Raw genomic sequence first — 22,509 nt, 5'->3', positions numbered from 1 at the left:
CATAATTACACCCGCACAGGACTATGCAAACCACTTGAAGGTTGGCAGAGAGGGGCCACTGCTGCTAAATTTGACCAGAATGGAAGCTCAGAGTGGGGAGGTGTGCAGGAGGTGCAACAATGAACTCTGAGTGAGCATTTCCTCATCTTCTTGTCAGAGAAGGAACAAATACTCACTAGCATAGTTTCTTAAAAAAGAACACCACACATTGTCCTGCTCTAAACAAACCAATGAACTTAGCATCCTTCCTCCTCTATGAGGCTTGTGTCTAAATAAAGGCTTACTCGTTGTATTTTTTTTCATACAGCTTACACATGCACACATTTCTTCTTGACTGTTGTAGAGCAGATGTTGCATGCTCCCAATGGTAGCTAACATTTATGAGAACGTTGATATGAAAATGTTTGGCTTAGCACAAGTTAATTTTGTTCCTGTTCAGTTCTAGGAAATTCCCCCGTGGACATTTTTGTTAAACAAATTAAACAAATGAAGCATGTAGTTCTTGCAAACCAAAAGGAGTAGCAGAAAAACTCTTCACATTTGTGTCCAAACATAAAGTGCATGTGGACACACTTTGTTTAACATTGGATGCCCTTTGGTAAATAATTACACATCAGACTTTTTGTTGATTATGTGATACATTTCTGAGAATCCTGCACTACATTCAATGCACACATGGGCCACACAAATAATGATGATGCTACAATGATGCTTATATCATTGTAGATCAAAACCATTAAAAGCCTCTTAAATATTTGTCTGACTGAAAAGAAAAGTGTTTAATTTCCTAACATTATCTCACTCTCTGACTCCATCCAGATCTAGCTCAACAAATCAATTATGTTCGTTTGGGTTGGTTCCCCTCTCACATTACAGACTCCAGTCTTCATCTGGACTGGTTGAGAACAACTAGTTACCTGACACAGCGAGTCTGGGGTAAAATCAAGCAAAAAACAAACAAAAAAGAAATATATCATGTGTCCACTGTAAGATCCTTATGAATAAAACATGTTGCTTGTTGGTGTCCTATTTACAATTAAATCAAAATGAAAGCAAAACAATGTTAAACATAAATATTTTCCAGTTTAAGAAGATTTTGTAAACCTTATTTGTGCAACACTGAAAAGTAATTTCTAAAATATTTAACAGAATCCACCCATTGCGCCATTTTCTCCAAAATAATACGGAAAATGGCCTTTGCACCACAGATTGGACATCCTTGTGGTACTCCTTGAAAGACACTGTAGTTTGCTATGCCTAAGGCCGGCCTGCATTTTGTCAAGCAGAACCTTTTAAAGTAATTGTCCAAACAGTGAAGTAAACAACTTCTTGGGAGGTCAAACTCCACGCATGTTAAATTTGCTACTTTCAAAGATGCAGAATTTTTAATGAACTCGAAAGTGACATTTATCCAATATTTTCTTCTTTTTAAAATCCAATTGATTAAGTTTAATTTCACAGTTCTCGTCCACGCGCTGCCAGCGTGTTTTCGGAGCATCTGACTGTCGGTGGGGCGGAGACCCGGGTGGAGACCCGGGTGGAGACCCTCCTCCCCCTTGCGGAGCTCCCGGCGGGCCGGGCGGGGAGATGCAGCAGTGAGAGGTCAGCGGGGCGGGCAGAGGGACGGAGGGACGGAGGGCAGCTGCACACTGTCGAGTCAGCTCTGGTAGCTGGGGAAGGGACGGCCAGCAACTCGGACCGAAGCACGGAAACAACCCGGAGCGGGACACTTTCACTCCGACACAATCTCAAAATGCGCCGAATAACGGGGAAAGGAGGAGGGGACAGTTTAATTGAGATGAGCCCGACTGAATCTATCAGCGGTAAGTACAAAAGAACCAGAACCAGACTCACTTTTAAACAGCGGATCCTTAAAGTGATGTTCAAAATGGAACGACTGAACGTCTTGAACTGCGTCGGTTCTTTAGATCTGAACTCCTTTTAGACAAAGAAAGAGACTCGATATGATATCAAATTATTATTAATAAGATCATTGAACTTTAAAGAAATATTGTACACAGAATTTACAATATTTATTTTACTTTTGAGTACAAAATAAATCCTATTCTACAGGATTCTTTATCATTTCAGTGTTGTTTGCTAAATTTGGAAGTAAGATTAACACAAGTAAAATCAAAAACTTTCCCCAGCCTGGTTCTCTGCCTTTAAACGCCTCGGCCAGCTCATGGTTTTGCTTCCCTCTCTTGGTGAGTGATTTACATGGAGCCAGGCTGCAGCAGCTGGCCTGTCTGGTGGAAACACACAGTCACCTCCAGACAGACTCTTTATACACCAGGAGCCAAACCCCAAATCCCTTTCTGTTCCCAACTTGAATGTAGTTGTTTTTTTAAACAAGCTGGTCGTGTTGGGTTTTCTTCTTTCGCCATTTATGGCTAAAAACAATGTGTCGTGCTGAATGAAAGATGAGTCACTCCATGAAGTCTCATGAACGCTCATGATACCTTGCAAAAGTATGCAGATCCAATTGAACTTTTATTGTGTTTTTCTGTGCTTTTCTAAGGAATAGATTAACACAATGCATAATGCTGAAATAGAGAAGCACAGCAACAAATCTGTGTAACAGTAGGAAATTTAACAGTGCACAGATCACCTTGAATACACAGTCTGAGCAAGAAAAGTTCATATTTACAACTTTTTTCTGTTTCAGTTTAAGCTGTGTTGCAAATAACTGGCATATATTTCAATGTCTAGATGTACAAAGCTGGTTTAAAAAATAAACCAAAAGGCTTTGCAGCTGTAACTGTATTGACTTAGTAAACTAATTAGAGCTTTATCTAGAGCGTGGGGATCTTCACAGCATTTTATTATGGTGAAAAATGTTTAAAATGTGTGGTTTCTTCACACTTGGGAGATAAACCTGTCACCTTGTGGTGTGTTCATGGGTCGATGTTAAGAAAACGGTGAAAACTATTTTCCAAACACTAACGATCCAGCTCCAGGAAATTAAATCAGAATTATCCTCACGACGTAATTGATATAATCCGTCTGTTCTCTGTTTGTGGAGACACTGTGCTGGTTTTGGACAAATATGACCGTCCTGTAATTCAGAATACTGAGCCGCTGTGCTTGTCTTGATGCCAGCAAAGTGTTCAGAAACGTGCCTGCTGCCCTCATAAAGCGGACACACCGGGCATCTGAAACTTTCAATTCATGGCAGATAAACACATCTTTCATTTCTTAAAATCTGTCCAGTCCAAACGCTGCTAATGTTGAAACTACAGAATTAGTTCTTGCAAAGAAAATGCAGAAATTACCTTGGGTAACTTCGAATACTTCTGTCTTTTTGGTTGTTGTTTTTTTTTTTTTTTTTGCCTGTGTTGTTTGCTGACGGCAGCCGGATTTGTTTTTGTTACATCTGCATTGCAGACTGGCTTGTAAGTGGTTTGATTCACTCCATTATGGCTCTCCTTCTGATTTTCCCTGGCTAAAAACAGAGAGGCAGCAGCAGTGTTGAAGTATTTCCTCAGAGATCAGCTGCTTCCTTCTGAACAAAGCTTTAACTGTGGAGGCTTCCTCGTGGGGAGGACTGCTGGCATGGCTGACTGACTGACTGAGATCGCATCATCCAACTGTGAAAAAATATGCTCCGCTCTTTGAGGGTTGTTCTCCTGTGCTGTGGATGAAATGCTGTCCAGTCTGTTTAAGATAAAATCAGGAAGAAATGGCAGTTATCTTAAACTGTGTTTAGGATTATGAAGGGCTGCTTAAATCCTCATGCTGGGTAGATTAGGTCTCTGTGAGATTCCCTGGTATGCAAATAAACATCTATGTGGACTTTACTAACACCACACCTTCTTTTTGCACAACATGAATTTAAAAGCTTCAATTTTATGTTGTTTTTCATTAAAAGAGTAGCATAAATATTGAGCATGAATGCTACAAAAAAAGATGCTATATTTGTACTTCTGCTGCCACTTCTGGCTTTTGACTGTTTAGGTTTGTAAAATCTTTCCAAGTTGCTTTTTCCTGACTGCAGACGTAGGCTGGTACCAGAGTCTCCTGAAATCATAATCAAACCAAATCCCTCCTTCACACTGTTAGATTCAGAAGCAAAGAAGAATTAAATTGGTTTTATTTAAACAAAAATAAAATCTTCTTAATTAAATAACATTTTGATCAATAAAGATATTCTGAAATGTATGATGAAAGTATTCTAAAATACAGATAAAATGCTTTTTAATCGTATTAGTACTTTTAAAGTGTATAGATAACTTGATTAAAATATCATTTTTGTAAAATGATTTAGTTTCTAGAAAAAGTGTGAAAAAGTAATCACTTCCTAGACCTGATAATCGTTTTTTCCACATTTGACTGTAACAAATATCCACTTAACTACTTATGATGACTAGCAGTGAGTCTTTTATGTCACTGTGGTCGAGTTTGTTTCCACTCTTCTTTCTAGAGTATTTTGATTCATCCACATTTTAGCAGGTAATGTCAAAGCTTCACAACTGGACATTACAGACCTTCATGGACTTTGACTAGGCCTCTCAAAAAGGGTAATTGTTTAGGTGGTCAGTTAGAGGTAGTCTTGTTTGGATTATCAGGTTTCTTTTTATTGCAGGTGGGTTTTAGCTGGAGATCACAAGCTGATGGATGTACATTAAGGCTGCATAAAGTTTTCTGTGTCAGGATGTGTAATTTTCATGTTGCAAATTAGTGTTTTGAGCATAATAATGCCAGGTTAATAGATTGAAAACGTTATGAACACCAGCCTTTTTCTTGCTGGTGTAATATGTACCCAGTCGGACCAAGTCCCACAGCAGCAGATGCTTACAGGCGCAACTGGATTTGGCCAAAATGCTAAAGGTCACAGAGTGATTATTGTTTCTATTTCTTGTTCGGTGACCTTCAGTGCTTTGAAAGGCACCTGCAAAGTTCAGTTTCTTAAAAATGTTCTTTCCAAGCTGATTGACTTTGTTTCCAATCTGTTTTTCAGTTTGTTTAAATCGAGGCGTGTTGTGTTGCTTTTCGAGATCTTTTTGTCTATTTAATCTTGTCAGACGGTTTGTATTTAGGCCATTTACAGATTCTGAACTTGATTGTGATCATATCTGGGTGTGGTTAATGAAATTAAGCTTTCCAAACAATTGTCATTAACTGCAGTTAATTCATTTGAGGAAGAGAATTTATTTTTATTTCACAGGGACGAGTTGGATTGAGTCCTTTAATGATTTGAATTGTGATTTCAATTTTTTGGTTTGCTTTTACTCATGTTATCTTTGTCTGTGATTAAAATGTGTTATTGATTCTTAGATAAATGTAGTGTAGTAGTGAACTCTGGACTATAACTAACCTACTAATGCAGGGATCAATCAGGTTAGCTGCTGTCCGCAGCTTCTAAATATCTCCTCTAGTTCTCGCTAGAGGAGAAGTATTTTGAGACTTTAAATGGGTCCAAAGACACTATGCATGTTGAAGCCAGCTGACCGGCAGTGCTCAGCATTACTCCCACTCTGGCACTTTTTAGGATCTTAAACCCAATATTGTGTCAGTTTCTACATTTTTCAATCAAATTTTTTAACCTTGATCAACTTAAAAAGTAAAACATAAACTTTTTATTTTTTTCTTAGTGCAATGCTACATAATTTTATACTGAATAGGCCTTTACAATCCTATTTTAACTTGTATTGCATTCATGCAAGGTAGAAAATGTTGCATGCGTTTGTCCTAGTCCCATGCAGTGGGTTAAGACTTAAACAAGTCATTGGAGGTTTTATAATAAAAGCAGTTTGTTTTTGCATTATCTAGGCCATTTGCTGCTAACCATAATTTTGTACATGACATAGACAAGTTTTGCATCTTTTTTTTTTCCACTGTAATTTGATACTTTTATATGTTGAATCAAGGCTGAATATAACATTAGAAACCAATAATTTGGATTTTTGTTTTTGCAGAACAGAGGCTCAAATCTTTCTGCTTTATTTTTACTAGCTTCTGTCTTTGTTATGCTTCTGTCTGGCCTCTCATTTGTTTACATAAATGTGTTCACAGAATCTGCCCCGCGTAGTCGGACTGTCATTTGGAGGAGAGACTAAAAGGGGATCGCAGTTGAAGTAATTACCCAGTTTCATCACATGAGCTGTTCCTATTTTTAACTGCGTTCAGGGGGGATTTACCAGACGTCTCATTCTTGTTTCCTGAAGTCACTCGCTGAATCACACCGACATTGCCTGTGTTTCTTCTCTCAGGGTGATCTCCCTGAGAGAGCGCTGCCACAGCATGCTATACAAACACAGACCACAGCGCTGACTGCTTGTCAGCTGTCCTCTTCACCTCATGAAACCCCGCTGTCACTGGCTGACTGTGGTAACCCAGCCTCACATTGTTTTGGTTTGATTTTGTCTTGCAGATGATGGGAATGGCTATGACCAACACGCCTCGTCCAGCACAGGATCCCTCCAGCAGGGGCAGAAAGAGGTAAACACCAACTCTCTGCTAAGCTGAATGACTCATTCATTTCTGCTGACAGCCTTTTGGGGGTGCGGGGGAGGGGTTGTTTCACTATCAGCTTATAATATTAAACTTAGTGGGTTTGAGTTGATGTAGTTTTATGTAAGTGTACAAAAACTTCTCAAAGATTTTCACAGTCCTTTGAAAAAAAATATTTAAACCTGAGGGCTCGGCGATTTGTGGCTTATTTTATAAAATCTCATTTATTTTTTGGATTTTTCTCACTTTCTTTTCTAAAACAAAATTACAAATGACTGAAAATATTTTTTAAAAAGTGGCTTTCATTTCAATCATCCCTTTTGCCAACTGTACAACGAAGCAATTACAAGAATATAGTCATAATATTATGCATAATAATATAATTTTTTGTTATTTTTTTGTGTTGGACTTCTCATAAAATTACTCCTTCATTCTCCTAATATTGTTGTCTTTATGCTGTTGATATCAAGACTGTTTTCTCTTTATTACACTTTTACAGTCATATGAATGTAGTCTTGCTTTACTACAACTGTATTCTTGTAACATTATGACCTTATTTTTGTCTAACAATAAAAGACTGAGCCTGACCCTTATATTTCGACCTAAATTCAAAGTCCAAATAAATAGATGTTTTAAAAAATAAAATAAAAACTTATCAGACAAGATGGCAGCTTTAAGTGTGCTGGTCTCACTTTGACCTATGAAACCCAAAGAGTGCATTGGTGGAAAAAAAAGGGTTATTGATTAAAATCTACTAACGTTTGTGGTTGTAATGTCCAAAAATTGTAAGTTCAAAGGATGCAAATTCTTTTGCTTGATGGATTTAAAGTTGGTGCCTTTGAAATCTCTTTGGTATCCTCGCCTGCTGCTTTCCTCTTGTGCTGTAAAAATTCATGGTATACATTTTAAGCGTTCCTTCCTTTCTTTTCAGTACATTGTGTGCTCACCGCCTACCAAAAATGTTCTACTTTGTTTGCCAAAGTCACACGTTGTAGCATCAGCTTTGTATGAGCTCACTGGACGAAGCTCTAATGCTCCTGTTTTTTCCCTCTTTTGCGTGATACATTAGTTTCCTTTAACGCCTGATGTGTGTATAGAGACGTGCGAGTCTCTCAACACCAGCCTGGCCTCCTTGGCTCCTTCCGACTGCAGTGATAGTACACAGGTCTGGAATCCCACTTTAGAGCAAATCAGTTCTTTCACTGGGGTAAGACACCAGTCAGGCATGCAAATTTGAGTTTTTAGTGAGTTTTTCTGCATCTTCTTACATCAACTCTGATCTTTTTTGCTTAATCTCTAGGATAGTTGAATGCTTTGCAGCTCTGGTGTGTTGGATTTATTGAGCATTTAATCACATCTGTAAAAGTTGTTGCTACAGCTGTCGTGGTTTGAGGATGTTTTTTTTCCCTCCTTCATGTTGCAAGGCGCCGTCTCACTGTTTGCTCGGTTCCTCCACAGATTCGGAGAAAACAGGCGCTATTCCTGAAGTATCGTTCCAGGGTATGGCATGGTAAAACAGGCTCTGTGTCTGCCTGAGTGTTTGCTGGTCTGTCTTTTGCTACAGGCATTAGCTGCACGAAAAGTACTGCTAGGTGGAAGGATGCTTTATTGATCCAGAGAGGGAAATTATATTGCTCTGACATCAAGGGAAGTCGATCATTTTTTTCTTGGTAGAGAGCAGAGTCTGGCTTGTAGCAAGCATTTTGTTTCTGAGAGCAATGAAAACATGCACTGATGGTACCATCGGCTCAGTGAGAATGGAAAATTGCTTTTGGATATATTCTTTTTTTCTCACCTGTAATAGTTTCTGCTTCGCTGCAGCGAAAGCAACACCCTGATAGTGCTGAAGCTTAATTAAAAGGCACAGTTTTGTAGATAAACATGTAGATCATTACATGTGTGTGCATGTTGATGTGTGTGTGAGTACATTGTACAGTACAAGGTATAATCTTGGCCCTACCCTGTGCTCATGACAGGAGGAAAATGTAACTAAACATATACTGCTCCGCTGGCTTATTTTAAGTCGCTTAAATGTGGTTTTGTTTAAGAAGCATGTTCGTATCTTAATGACCGGTGTCTTTTTTTAACTTTAAGGCTTTTCTAGGCTCCCGTCAGATGAAGACAACTATTTATCTAAGCTTTTAATCTATGACGGTTTTAAATAAGCTTCTGTATCTTGTCATCTTTTCTCTACTAATTTTGATCTAGTCTGTCGTATTTTGTGGATGTTCTCTATGTTTAGACCACATTTTAGGACTGAATATAGTAAAACACCTTAGAAAGCCATGTTTACTTGCATATCAAAAACCTAAAGTAATTGACAAATACATACAGTAATAAATACAGTTCTTGTTATTATGGACTATAAATTAGAATTTTTTTAATGGTAATATTACATATTTAAGAGTATAAAAGTGCATTTTATGGCATCCTGTCATTTGGGAGTGGTGAGTAAATGTATAGCAATCTGGTTAAGTTTCACTGAGCAGAGGTGGCCCCAGCAGATATCCTGATTCCATATGGCTGATGTGTAATTATAATGAATTAGAGAGTGTCTACCGTACATTTCCAGTTAAAGAAAGCCCCCACCCTGCTGCCATGGTCAGCCTGGTCCAAGATGCCCCTGGAGGAAATGACATGTTGTTGTAATGTATATGTAATTTGGAATTGGAAAGCCCTGCAAAGCTTGAGGCCTTGGGTGTTCGCTAGCTAGACATGGGCTGGTTGTAGCAACTGACCCAGTTTTCCCAGGAAATTATGGGAATAGACCATAATTCCAGTAAACTATTGTGAGAAGAATGCATGTAACCTTCTAAATTTTAAGGAAATAATAAAAATAAAACATATTAAGCCAAATAACTAACATCAAACTGGAAAGGTTTGCTTTGAAGGTGAATAACAAAGTTATATGTTTTTTAGGTGTATGTTATGAAGTGAGGCCACTGCACAGGCCTAAGAAAACATGAACAACAATATAATAGTTAATGTCTGGATTAGCATATGACTGAAAATAAATGGAAAAGGCATGAATCCCATTCATAGTCCAGTGCTACGTACCCCCACCCTCCACTTTCCCGATGCAGAGCTCTCATTTGATTAGCAAGCTGGCAGCTGCACTTCCACATCTCTCCCTACTCCACCTCCTGCTCTCTTCGCTCAGCCTTTTCTGCATGACCGTGGCAGTGAGGGGCTGTCCCGGGAAGATGGCTGGTGGGCTGGTCGGCTGATCAGGACAGAGATCAGTGCAGCCACACAGAGACAGGCAGTGCTTTCAGGGCCGGGCTCTTTTCCCCTGAGGAGAGGCAGTTTCTGTCTGTGAGGCAAGCATCCTGTTACGTTTTTCTTTTTTCTTTTTTTTCTCACTGATGCTTTACAAGCAGAAAACAAGAAGGCCATGGAGGTAAAGTGCACTTCCTTTTCCTCCCTTATTTCCTTCAGCATCAGCCCAGTAGATTGAACAAACTCACATCAGGATTAGAGCAGAGAAAGCCAGGACTGAGTGGGTTGTGGTAGCTGTGGTTGTGCCAGATGGGTTCTGTGTACTGCATGCACTCGTGTAGGTAGCTGCAGCAGTGGGGTTGAGGAAGAAACGATGTGTGCGGCTATTTTTAGCTTTCTGGACAGCTGAAAAAGCACAGTAAGACCTGTCCTCCCTTACAGTGTTACGGTTCAGTCAATATTTTTTGTTCCCCAGCCTGTTAGCCTCTGCAGGGCTAGCACTGGCTTATGCTCACTGTTTAAAATTACCAATATGAGACGATATCAAAGCTAGTATTTAAAATCAAAAGCGTAAACTGATGGGGCTTTGTGGTTGATCAGGTATTAACTCTGAAACAAAGCTGTTCCATTTTTCCCCCTGGCTTTCCTGATTTCCTCCAAAGCATTTTCTGCAAAAAAAATTGTAATTAAAGCAAGCAAAGCAGGAAGTATCCATCTTATGATCCCTCTGTCAGCATGGTGTTTGTGTTTGCTGTGAAATTGAATTTAGTGCCAGGTCTGAGACTGCAACTCTAGCTATGTTCTGTTGTTAAGTGTCTGCATTTCTGTTATCTTGTTGTAGATTGGAAAACAGAAGCTCAGCAAAGACTCTGTGTTTTTCCGAGATGGGATAAGAAGAATAGATTTCGTCCTCTCGTACGTTGACGATAAAGACTGTGAAAGAAAACAGGTAAGAACAGAGTTAAAATTAAGTTATCTGCATTTTTTCATTGTTTTTCTTCACATAGCACAGAACAAAGGATAAACTTTTCGCAAAAATTAAAAGATGTCATTTCCTGCTTTTGGAAAGAATCACTTTGTGCAGGATATCCTTGAAGTTGTGTGCCAGCCTAAATACCACAGAGTTGTTTTTGTCATCTGGCTTTGACAGATCATTCTGGAGTGTTTTTACGGCCATTTTGGACACACGGCCCCCAGACTGTGCAGTAGTTTTATCGCTATCACTCCGGAGCGCTGAAAGAGTCTGTCTGTTTCCTAGGGAGCCGTTAGCCTTCACAGCACTGTGTCACCAGCTCACACTTTGCCCACACTCTCAGTCAGTGAGTCAACAGTGTGACTGCTCGCCGTGACAGGAACTGGATCGTTTTTTCCACAGAGTGAGGAAGGGCCAACTGGAGGCCACTTCCTGTGGATTAGCCAGAGTTGTTGTATAATATGGCACTAAATCTCCTTCCTAACAAGAAGGTTTCATTTCCTTTTTAGGCCGATGTAGTCTCAAAACAGAAGGTTTTATATGGCAGCTTTCACTTACTTTTAAATCCCGTTTCTGCTGCCGTGACTTTTAACTCTACTGGATGAGCAGGTTTTGTTCATAAAACACTTGTTTTGTTTTTTCTACCAGTTATGTATCCTCGGGCTCCATGGTCATCTTGTTCTTTCACACGATGAACAGTGTGCTGCCAGATATGCATATTTCACATTAATTAAATAAATAATCTTGCATTGTTGAGTTTTTGAGCAGATTTTAAATTGAAAGTATCCATTTTCAAATAGGCCTTTTTGTCTTTTAAGATTGTTGCTCATTTTTGCCTGTGCTTTTCATAACATTCAGATTCCTATTTGTGTTTTGTGTTTCGCTTGCTCAAGGAGAGAAGGAGAATTTATGAAGCCAACCTCAAAGGAGCCGGCCTGGAGTTGGAAACAGAAGATAAGTCGGTAAGATGCCCTTCATATATACAAAATAGGTCAGAATTAGCCGTAACTGGGGCACTGTTCATGTTTCTTTTCCATGTTATTGCTTAACTGCATGATTTCTTACAGAAGAAAACTTATAATTTTGCTTCTATCATGTACTTCATATTGCTAAAGAAGTAGAGTAGCATCATATCCATTAAATTAAAAATGTGCTCGGATTAATAATATGTTTTGACAATAACCTCCTAAGCATACGTTAACATTTTTTTTGCTAAAATGTTAATTGGTTTGACGTAATACTCTAATCTTAAATTGTCAGGTTTATATAAGCTGTAAACAGGAAATCATCATAATTAACAGAACCTTTTAAGTCTGTGTGTGATTAAAAGAAGTGAACTTTTCAATAATCTCATTTGGTGAGCACTGGTGTTTTTTGTTTTGTTTTTAGATTTTTTTTTTTGTCATAAAATTATTTTTTGGGACAAAAAAAAATCCAGCCTAAATGTTAAGTCAAGTTAAGTTTATTTGTGCAGCCCATGCCAGCAACATGGCAGCTCAAAGTGCTTTTTCACTATAAAAATTAAACACTAACAAATTACGAAATAAGCAATAAACATTACATTTTGTCAGATGCCATCATCAAATCATGAAGCAAATATGCGTCAAATATATTGATCGGTGTTCCATTTACTAGGAGTCGCAGGCAACTATGATTCCATGATTTAAAGGAATTCAGTGTTTCAGCATTTTTGCGGTTTTCTGGAAGTTTGTTCCAGATTTCTGGCGCATAAACACTGAATGCTGTTTCTCCAAAATGTTTTTAGAAAAGAAAACAAACTGCAGACAGATTCATTTAAAGTTGTTTTATATGTTTAACAGGATTGCCAATAAGTGTGCACTATTTTGTATTTTTTCATTATCAGGAGTCTGAGGATGGTAAGACATACTTTGTGAAGATCCACGCACCGTGGGAGGTGCTGGCCACCTATGCAGATGTGCTGAAGATCAAGGCTCCATTCAGACTTAGCGACATACCGGACGATCAGGAAATGCCCATGAACTGGCTCTCCACTCCTTTCCGACTGCCCAAGAACATCATGAATCCCGAGCCAGACTATTTCACCACTCCTTTTAGCAAGAGCAAGTCCGACCTTTTCCTTATCGACAACCAAGACACGTTCTTCCCTCCCTCCACTCGCAACAGGATAGTAAGCAAGGCCAGCCGTATCTTATTTGTGACCGTCAGTCTTTTCGGCGTCACTTAAAACTTTTATCAGCAACATTTTGAAGGTTGTTGTAATTTGTTTGCTGAAAAACAAGTTTTTATTTTGCCTATTACAGCAGTCCTGTTCTTCCCATCCCTCCAGGTCTACTACATCCTGTCCCGCTGTTTGTATGTCAGTGAAGAATGTGGAGACAAAAAGGGAATTAAGAGGTTGTTGAACAACGGCACCTACACTTCTGCCTTCCCCCTTCATGACGTGAGTTTTTTAACCTGCATTGCTTCCTTAAAGTAAAAACAACAACAAAAAAAGACATATTTGGATTTCGAAATGAACTCTTTCTGCAATCACTTTCATAAAGAAACTAAATGATAAACTGTTTTTGTTATGCCTGCAGTCCAGATACTGGATAAGATCCAAAGATGCCAACTGTGAAAGTGAAAGATACGACCTCTACAAACACTGGGCGAGATTCTTCTGCTTTTTCAAGGAGCAGCCCATTAACCGCATCAGGTAAAACCCCTAAAGTGAGATCACCTGCCAAGCAGGTCTCAGAAATGAAAGCGTAACTGATACTCCTTTTGTATTCTGTTAAAGAAAATATTATGGCGAGAAGATTGGCATTTATTTTGCTTGGCTTGGTTTCTACACTGAGATGCTGCTGTTTGCCGCAGTCGTTGGAACGATTTGTTTCACTTACGGGTTTCTCACCTACGATGACAACGAGTGGAGGTAAGCTCCACAGAGAACATCGTCCCTGTTCCTGCTGGTTCAGATGCTACTATATTCATGTTTCCCTTAACAGTAAAGAAATCTGCAGTAATGAAATTGGAGGGAAAATTGTCATGTGTCCCCTTTGTGACAAGAAGTGCAGTTACTGGAAACTCAACACGACATGCAACTCCTCGTGGGTGAGAAATGTTGACTCATCTGCTACCCGCAATATGTGGGATTGAAGGAATAATTATGGCTAATCACAAAACAAATCAGTTTGTTGTTTATTAATGATATTATAAACCTGTTTTTCTTGCAGCAATCACACCTGTTTGACAATGTGGCGACTGTGTTTTTTGCCATTTTCATGGGAATTTGGGGTATGTAAACAAATCTGTGCTCAACGTATTCTAATTTTAAACATAGTGTGCCACCTAGTGGATTGTCTAGCTACTTTAAATATATTCCTTTAGTATAAATATATTCCTTTAAAAAAAAAAGCTAAGCTATTGTTAGCTTCTTGTTTTTATTTCAGCCTCTTTTAGAAAATAAGACATTCTGTAGCAAGTCTCACTAAGCTGAAACTTTAAACTCTGTGATCAGAGAAATGACCCTGACCCGATTTCCATGGTTGTGGTGCACCGTTTGCCCCTGCAGTGACACTGTTCCTGGAGTTCTGGAAAAGGCGCCAGGCCCGTCTGGAGTATGAGTGGGATCTGGTGGACTTTGAGGAGGAGCAGCAGCAGCTGCAGCTCCGGCCAGAATATGAAACCAGGTGTACAAAGAGCAAGGAGAACCCCATCACTAAGGTGTTTGAGCATTAATCTACCGCACCTCCCAGTAGCAAAGTCATCATTTTGTCAAAGTCAAGATTAACTGACTGGTTTGATGTGGTCACATCACCTGCTGTTCTTTCTGGTGTTCATGTGGTGGTTTGAGCATTCACAACAACAAAAAGTCTGAAATTTGATTAAAATATCTCCAGGTCTGGTTAAAATGTGAAAAAATCCCCTGTCTATTAATCTATTCACACATCATACTATTTATTCACATTTACAGTTTGAGAATAGAGCATGTCACATGTTGATATAAACAAAATTTTTAATGAAAAGGAGTAAGAAAAGAGGAAGAAAATAGCCTTATATAATCTATTCCTTTTTTCAAAAGTTATACCATTGGAAACAAACCATCACTCAATCATCCATATACAAAACAGTCAATGTGTACAGATATATAAAAATAAGAAAAAAAATCATTAATCTGTCCATCATTTGCTTTCTTTATTCATCAAAACTTAAAGAGGCCAAAAGTTTGAGTCTGGCAGTATTTTTTGTCTAGTTTCTAGTCCAAATATCTTGAAATAAGATACAACTAACTTACAGCAAGATCTAAAAACTTTTTTTAAAGCCTTAGTTGCACAGGGCAGATTATTTCACTTATAACAAGACATTTTTCCTAGACCAGAAAAAGTGTTTTTGCAGTTTAAAATGTTCACAAAACTGTGCATAGACCTTGAATGTATGAATACTATAGCACAAAATGAATAAAAGAGATGAGATTGCCATCTTTCATTACTGCGTCTTCAGGAACAAGAGGGGGTTCTTGACAAAACGGCTACATATGTAGCAGGGAAGTTTTTTCTGTGCTGGGCTGCTGTGATCCTTTGGGTAAGGTCACATCGCTTTGGACTTCCTGTTTGGTGAGGAGGAGGTGGTGCGGTGTAGCGTTGAGAAATGACAACTATTCCTGGAAAGACTCCAAGGCCTGAGTTTCCTTATTCCATTTTCAGTGTCTAGCTTAAAGAGTTTCTTGAACACAAATGCTCAAAAAGAAACTTCAAAAGATACATACACAAAAAATAGTTTCTGCCTCAGATGTGAACCTGTAACAGCTCAAGGAGCTTGGCCTTTCGGTTTTCTTTTCAGGATTTAACCAACATGCCTGACCCCAATGCTTTGCTTGCTTCTGATTTAGGAACTGGAGCCTTACTTACCCATAACAAGCAAGTGTGCACGCTCATGTCTGTCTGGAGCTACCGTCCTGTTGTGGGTGAGCATTCCATCTTCTGATCAGATTTAAAACACCGTTTCCATCTGCCGTCCTCCTCCTCTTATCTATCTCAGCTGCCTTTCACTTTTTGTTTCCTGTTTTTCCAGGGTGGCTATGTATAAACCAAAAAGGAAGCTTTGAAATACACTTTGTCAAATGTCTGGAAATGCTTTTCTACAAGAAATTGAACAACATTTTGGTATTTTTATGGTTGTGACAGTTTCAACTGAATGGTTTCAAGCATGCTGATACAAAATTTCTAATTCTTATTTCCTCATGTTTCTAAACTGGTATGACTAAACAAATAGACTCATTTGGATCTGCTAAGCCATGGGAGGCACTCTATCTTTCATACCTTTACTTTAGTGCCAGACAAAGCTTTTCTTATTAAATAACTTTAATGAGGCAACAAGAGAAATATCCCAGAAGCTCCTTTTTGCAAAGCATAGCTGCCCTGACAAAACAAAGTGATGAGATTCTTTACAGTTTATGCCTGTTAGAAACATTCTTTTTCTGATCAGAGAGCGCATCATCAAGTTGTACTAACAAGTCTGGATAAGGTAATTTAGAAAATAAGACTCAAAATTGATAATTTTGGGTACTTGTGAGGTGTTTAAAACTCAAAGGAAAAACAGATGTCAGGCATTTCTAGAAAGGGCTGCAATAAGAGCAAGATTTTCAAGAATGCTCAATGCAGAACAGCAAACATCTTGCGATTTCTGCCTCTGTTGTGAAACGAGCTCTGGAGCAGTCGGCAACCTTTTGGAAATCTAATGGATAAAAACCCACCTCCTGTGGGGAATGAACACCTATTCGGTTTAGGTAATGCTAGCCATGCTGATTGTCTTTAACATCGGATGATAAAGACAAGAAATGTGTTTTTTGTGTTTTTTTAATTACTATTTAAAATAGTAAATCTTTGCTCACACATGCAGTTCAATGTTGACTTTGCTCCTAAAATAAGTAAGAATTTATCTCATGTGGTGGAAAGGTAATTAAATATATGATGTTATAATGATTTAATCTTCAAATAGATTGGAGAAAAACTGAATTGGTTAAAACATAAATCAGCGTGTCAGGAAGTGTGCGTGCGTGCGTGCGTGCGTGTGTGTGTGTGTGTGTGTACTATATTGCATTCTTCTTCTTCCTAACATCTGTGTTGTTGATTAAACCCAACACTCCTCCTTGCATAGGTTTGTGTTTGCACTTTAGTGTCACATTGTGATGTTTCCTGTTTCTGTTCAGTTTGGTCTTTCATTTTGTCGCTGTGTTTTCTGTCCTGAAGATCTCATTGATCATTGCCTGCATCATTGGGGTCATAGCGTACCGCCTGGCGGTGTACGCGGCCTTCGCTAGCATCATGAAGGACAGCCCCACCAATCAGCTGGAGGTGGTCGGCCCCTACATTACACCCCAGCTGGCCACCTCTGTCACAGCCTCTTGCATCAACTTTGTCATCATCATGATCCTCAATCTCATGTATGAGAAAGTGGCTATTTGGATTACTGACATGGGTGAGGGCCAGAGCTCCATAACTTACTCGACTGTCCTGGCATAAAAATCTCTGTAAATCCTCTATTTTGGTTCCCGTGCAGAAATCCCGAAGACCCACCTGGAGTATGAGAACAAGTTGACGGTGAAGATGTTCCTCTTCCAGTTTGTCAACTACTACTCCTCATGTTTCTACGTGGCGTTTTTTAAGGGAAAGTTTGTGGGCTACCCTGGAAAATACGCTTACATGTTTGGGAGCCATCTGAGAAACGAAGAGGTAATGTTTCCACTCATTCTGTCCGTATCTTTATTAAAGCCTGTTTACCGCCCATATTTTCTCATTGTCAATCTGCGTGTGTTTGCAGTGCGACCCTGGCGGCTGTCTGATTGAGTTAACAACACAGCTGGTAATAGTGATGACTGGGAAACAGGTGTGGGGCAACATTCAGGAAGCGCTACTGCCGTAAGTACAGAAACCTTATGCTGCAGCTGCTCATATGGAGTAAATACAATGTGATTTAACAGTCTTTAAAAGACAAACTTGTCGCATAACCGAACAATTTAATACAGTGCTTATAATAAGAAGATTCCTGCATTATTGGTTAAATGTTTTCTGCAAGTAAACAAATAATATCAGCTTTCCTTTAATGTACACCTGATCAACATGTGAAAAGCTCAACTTACAGCAACACATAGTAGGTCTGATCTGTTGATTATATTTTCAATTAACCGTTTAATGATTGAACAGCAAAAATTTTTACAGAACTTAAACCAAGTAAAGTTAAAACTTTACCACTTGAGGAGTTTTGGGTAGAACATATTTTCTGACAAAGGACAGTTTTTTTCTATTTTAAATGCAAAATGTAGATACATTTTTTAGGATTTTGGCTTAGTTATTGCTCTGAGGAGGTCATTCTTTCTTCAAATAGCCTTATTTTGAGTCTGTATACTCCAGTTAAGAATTAATTAACGACTAAATTAGTTAACCATTTTTTCAATAACTGATTATCACCCCTAATTCTGATTGATTGTTTCAGTCCTAATGTGTGTTATTGTTTCTCAGTGTAAGTGTGTCTCCCTTAATCCTGTCAGAGGTTTTCTGAAGGCTCTCTGCTGCCCTCTTGTGTTCATTTTTAGCTGGGTGATGAACTGGTGGGGCAGCAGGAAGGCGCGGAGCCATCCAGAGAGCCTGTACAGTCGCTGGGAGCAAGATCATGACCTGCAGAGCTTTGGTCAGCTGGGGCTCTTCTATGAGTACCTGGAAATGGGTAGGATTTTCAAAATAAAAGATCCTCCAGACTCAAATAATATATAAAACGAAAATATTTAATTATTTCTTGCGCTGCCCGGTACCAATTGGGGTTGGACACCACTCCTCTAGATGGTGCTGTTTCATTGTTCCATCTCTCCTCTCCCTGACAGTGATCCAGTTCGGTTTCATCACACTCTTCGTGGCTTCCTTCCCCTTGGCGCCGCTCTTGGCTCTTTTCAACAACATAATTGAAATCCGAGTGGACGCCTGGAAGCTCACCACTCAGTTCAGACGTCCTGTGGCAGCCAAAGCCCACAGCATCGGGGCCTGGGAGGAAATTCTCAACGGGATGGCCGTACTGTCTGTCGTTACAAATGTGAGCGCGTAGCAGAATCTGCTGTCAGACCCTTTGGGTTGATTTTTCACAAAACCAACTAATGATTCGTGTTTTCCTGTTTTCAGGCATTCATCGTGGCCTTCACCTCTGACATGATGCCTCGGCTGGTGTACATGTATGCCTACCAGCCAGAGGGACAGATGAATATGAAAGGTTACATAAACAACAGTCTGTCCGTGTTTAACGTCTCTGCGTTTGAAGACTCCAGCAGGCCTGAGGAGGCCGAGAACCCGATGTGGCTCAACATCACAACCTGCAGGTAAGAAGCAAACAGAAAGTCCAGAGAGAGAACCGAGCATGTTCTGTCCTTCACTGTTAATCAGGAAGGATCAAATAATCTGCCGTTGGCATTCTTTATTGATCCTTTAAGTCAGGGATGTTCAACGTTTGCAGCCTGGGAGCCATTTGTGGCTAAGAACCCTTTCCTGAGCCAAAATGGCTACTCAATTTGCTTTATTTTAGTTTCTTTAGTTTTATCATATAAGTACTGATGATAAGTGTACATTTTTGAAAGCGGGACTTTATTACATATTTTATTAATCCTAACATGTTTTGCTTAAAGATCTAATTTAACAATAAAAATTTCAGTCAATGTCATATTGGGTGCTAACATTTCTACTAAACAGCGCAGTTTCAATCTTGTTTTTGAATTTCAATCAAAGCATTTAAGTTCTAATGTCTGATTTTCATATGTTTTTCTTTGCAGGTATCGTGATTATCGCTACCCCCCCGGGCACGAGAAGCAGTACTTCCACACGATGCAGTTTTGGCATATTTTAGCTGCCAAGCTAGCTTTCATCATTATTATGGAGGTAAAGAAAACAAGCTTCACTTTCTCTACCGTTCAGTTTAATTTAGCGACCATCTAAACATTTTCTTTCCAGCTACAGTAAATATCTATACGTAGATGAATAAACTGAACATTAGTCAAGAAATCTGAACACTTAGAATCTAAAAAAACTTTGTAATCTGGATATATGTATCCTTGTATCTCTTATTTCTTCTTTCCTCACTCCTAATTTTCCTTCTTTCCCGCCCTTCCTTCTTGTATCCTCCCTCGCTTGTGTTGTTTGCTCTTTCCTTTTGAATCCCCTTTTCCTTCAGCCTGTCCTCTCTTACTTTTGTCTTTCATTCATTACATCCAACTCCAGTCCTTCTTTCTCAAATCTCCCTTGTGTCCTTCTATCCTTCCTTTTTCATATATCTATTTTCCTCATTTCCTTTCTCCTGCCTGTCTTTCCTCTAATCTGTCCTTTTTTCATTTCTGCGTTGTTTCCTTGTGTCCTTTCTTTGCTTGTTTTAAAATAATCTTTTGTTTGAAAGTCAATGTTTAAGTCGGTTATTTTAAAATGTCAGTAAAGGACTGACAACTTTGCAAAAATCTGGGATTTTTATTTGAAATTGACTTAAGAATACAAGTATATGTTAACACTGTAAGGATTTCTTTTTTTTAATACGTTTCTTCTTCTTTTTCCTTCACAGCATGTTGTTTTCCTGGTTAAATATTTTGTGGCCTGGCTGATTCCGGACGTTCCCTCTGACGTGAGGGCTCGGGTAAAGAGGGAGCGCTTCCTCGTCCAGGAGTATCTTCACAAATATGAAGTTGATAAGCTGAAACTTCAGCTCAGCCAGCAAGGCGAGAAGGAGTGCACGTGTACGCCGATGATCTACCCGACCTTACCCAAACACGAGGTGCTGTCGGAGGTCCTCTAGCACAGGGAGCGGCTGGACAGTCTGTCTACTCACCTGCTGACTGTGGATTCACCGCTTTAGAGACCAAAACTCTGTGCATGCTGACGATTTGATACGCTTGAATTTAGACATCGCTCTCATTTATGTCTCCTTGTGAAGTTAAGATTTCCAAACTTTACTGTATTCACACAATAAGCCGCACTGTGTCTTTAAGAGACAGCTCACTCTTGTTTTAATGTAAGGCTATTTAAAGTGCCACCAAAGAGTCGCCTTGATATCAACGCTTACTGTTTCATTTTTTTCTTTTTTATTTTGATAAGGATTTCTGAAGTTCTCTGTGTTCATATCAGCTTATTTTTAACCAGATTTGCTTTGATCAGTTCACCATCGTTCAGGTCACTGCGCTGATAATTTTAGCAAATTATTTAAAAAATCCATCATATGTAATGTTCGATTGTTACTCTTAATTTCACCTCATTATGTTCCCCAGGCCAAAACCTGAGATGTGAAGCAGCTTTTTGTCCTGAAGGGAAATCAGTGCTGCTGTTTTGACTGTGACTGAGGACAGATTTGATCCTGCAGAGGCCAGTTCTTGAGCTGTGGCAGCAGCAGCTGTTTAGCGCTGAATGTGTACAGAGATGAAAGGATAAGAGTACTCTCTTTTTAAATTAAAAAAAATGTTTTTTGTTTTCTGTTTACCACACACCAGTGAATGGAAACCTGTGTTTGCTTCGTTACACAAAGCCCGTCAGCCAGCGCCTGCATCCATCCCTGTGTTTCAGCTTTTCTCCGAATAAAAGACACATTTTTCCTTTCATTTTGCACAAAGCACTTAAAGTAATGCAACTACATAACATAACATAAACATGTATAACGTATCATTATCATGACACCACGACTTTGTGATCAGTGTTTTAGAAAGCAGTTATCTACCTGTCAGAACTTTGATATTTATATAAATATGTGTGTGTGTTTTTTTTTTTATTTAAGGATCCAGATCTGGTTTAGAAACTCTATGAAGGACATTTCACATCATTTGTTGTTGCCTAAATGCAAACGTGCAGAACATTTTTGTTTATTGAAGGACTTGAATCAGATGTACAGTTATTGAATCTGTAGGTCTGTTTGAGATGTAATTGTGTGTAAGTTTGCCTCTGTCTTCCAGTTTGCCTTATCTATGCCGTGGGCTCTGCTGACCACTATGCCTTAAAACATCTCATCCAATTTTCCTACGACTTTACTTTTCTACCTATTTTTCTTTTTTTTTTTCAAGTTTGCTGCCATTATATTTGAGTCAGGATATGTTTCTGCTCATTCTTCAGGCAAAAATGAATTTGTTTACTATATTTTTAATGGTAAATGTTCTTTTTTTTTATGAGTGTCCTGTATCCAATTATATGAGACAACAAAAATAAATCTCTGAGCTCAGACAGTGTTGTCGTTTATTGTTCAGACAAATTCTTGACTTTTTTTTGGACTTGATATTATGACAAAACAAGCAGAACTATTACAGTTTAAGGAAATGGCTTTCGCTCCTGTTGCAGTCAAAACATAATATGATTTCTGCAATTATTGTACAGATTTTTCAACTGATTCATGGAGAACTTCAAACTCTCCAATGGGGAGGAGCCCACTCTGTGTTTGGAAACCACAGCTACAGACACCCAGAACAGATGGCCAGATTGAAAAAAAAGCACAAAACTATTCAGTGTTTGTTCACACTTTGAGGGGGTTTAGGGGATTACACCTCAAAATGCTGGCAGGGCTGGTTGGGTTGGCATCAGAGGTCAACAGGACAGAGACAAGGGGAGAACTGCAGCCCAGGCAAAATGTGAGGAATTACCTACGTATAGATTTATGGACAATAGTGCAATAGATAATAATAATCGATTAGCTTGATCTATATTATAAACCATGTCTAATATCAGTTAAATTACATAAATCATTAATTACAGTAAATGATTTATGTACAGTTCTCCATGTGGTTCTTTTAGAGATCCTCATTTTCCTGAGGGTGCTTCACAGGCAGAGCCAGCCTGAGGCATAAGCAAACTTAGCCACTTCAACCTGCAGAGGGCCACCAAGAGTCTTTGGATTCTTTGGTT

General features: G+C 39.0%; 1 protein-coding gene across 5 annotated transcripts; it reads left to right on the top strand.

The window, feature by feature from the left end:
* The first annotated feature begins 1,608 nt into the window (after positions 1-1,608).
* Positions 1,609-21,836, top strand: ano5a (anoctamin 5a). 5 transcript variants are annotated; one of them, XM_055044801.1, is made up of 22 exons: positions 1,609-1,823; positions 6,374-6,441; positions 7,523-7,618; positions 7,912-7,953; positions 10,514-10,621; positions 11,539-11,607; positions 12,510-12,794; positions 12,954-13,067; positions 13,207-13,322; positions 13,407-13,541; positions 13,615-13,720; positions 13,843-13,903; positions 14,181-14,332; positions 15,110-15,190; positions 16,858-17,086; positions 17,168-17,340; positions 17,429-17,526; positions 18,201-18,331; positions 18,486-18,691; positions 18,778-18,971; positions 19,419-19,524; positions 20,195-21,836. In XM_055044801.1, exons 1-22 carry the CDS (start codon positions 1,754-1,756, stop codon positions 20,423-20,425), a joined length of 2,871 nt encoding a protein of 956 aa, XP_054900776.1. In that variant the 5' UTR covers positions 1,609-1,753; the 3' UTR covers positions 20,426-21,836. The 5 variants fall into 5 exon arrangements, with proteins under 5 accessions (XP_054900776.1, XP_054900694.1, XP_054900672.1 ...); XM_055044719.1 differs by lacking the exon at positions 15,110-15,190 and adding an exon at positions 15,498-15,572 and having other exon boundaries at positions 7,523-7,660; XM_055044697.1 differs by having other exon boundaries at positions 7,523-7,660.
* Positions 21,837-22,509: the final 673 nt, after the last annotated feature.

This window comes from Poeciliopsis prolifica, unplaced genomic scaffold, assembly GCF_027474105.1.
Source record: "Poeciliopsis prolifica strain line A6 unplaced genomic scaffold, Auburn_PproV2 SCAFFOLD001, whole genome shotgun sequence".
NCBI lineage: Eukaryota > Metazoa > Chordata > Actinopteri > Cyprinodontiformes > Poeciliidae > Poeciliopsis > Poeciliopsis prolifica.
The sequence above is the reverse complement of the archived record's forward strand: the minus strand, read 5'-3'. Positions and strand labels throughout refer to the sequence as shown.

What these genes read in the sequence shown, in the direction of transcription:
- ano5a (XM_055044697.1), top strand. Translation starts at nt 1,754, where the DNA reads ATGCGCCGAATAACGGGGAAAGGAGGAGGGGACAGTTTAATTGAGATG. An exon ending in TCCTGAAGTATCGTTCCAGG is followed by an intron (nt 7,954 to 10,513) that starts GTATGGCATGGT and finishes ATCTTGTTGTAG; the next exon opens with ATTGGAAAACAGAAGCTCAG. An exon ending in ATTCAGGAAGCGCTACTGCC is followed by an intron (nt 17,527 to 18,200) that starts GTAAGTACAGAA and finishes GTTCATTTTTAG; the next exon opens with CTGGGTGATGAACTGGTGGG.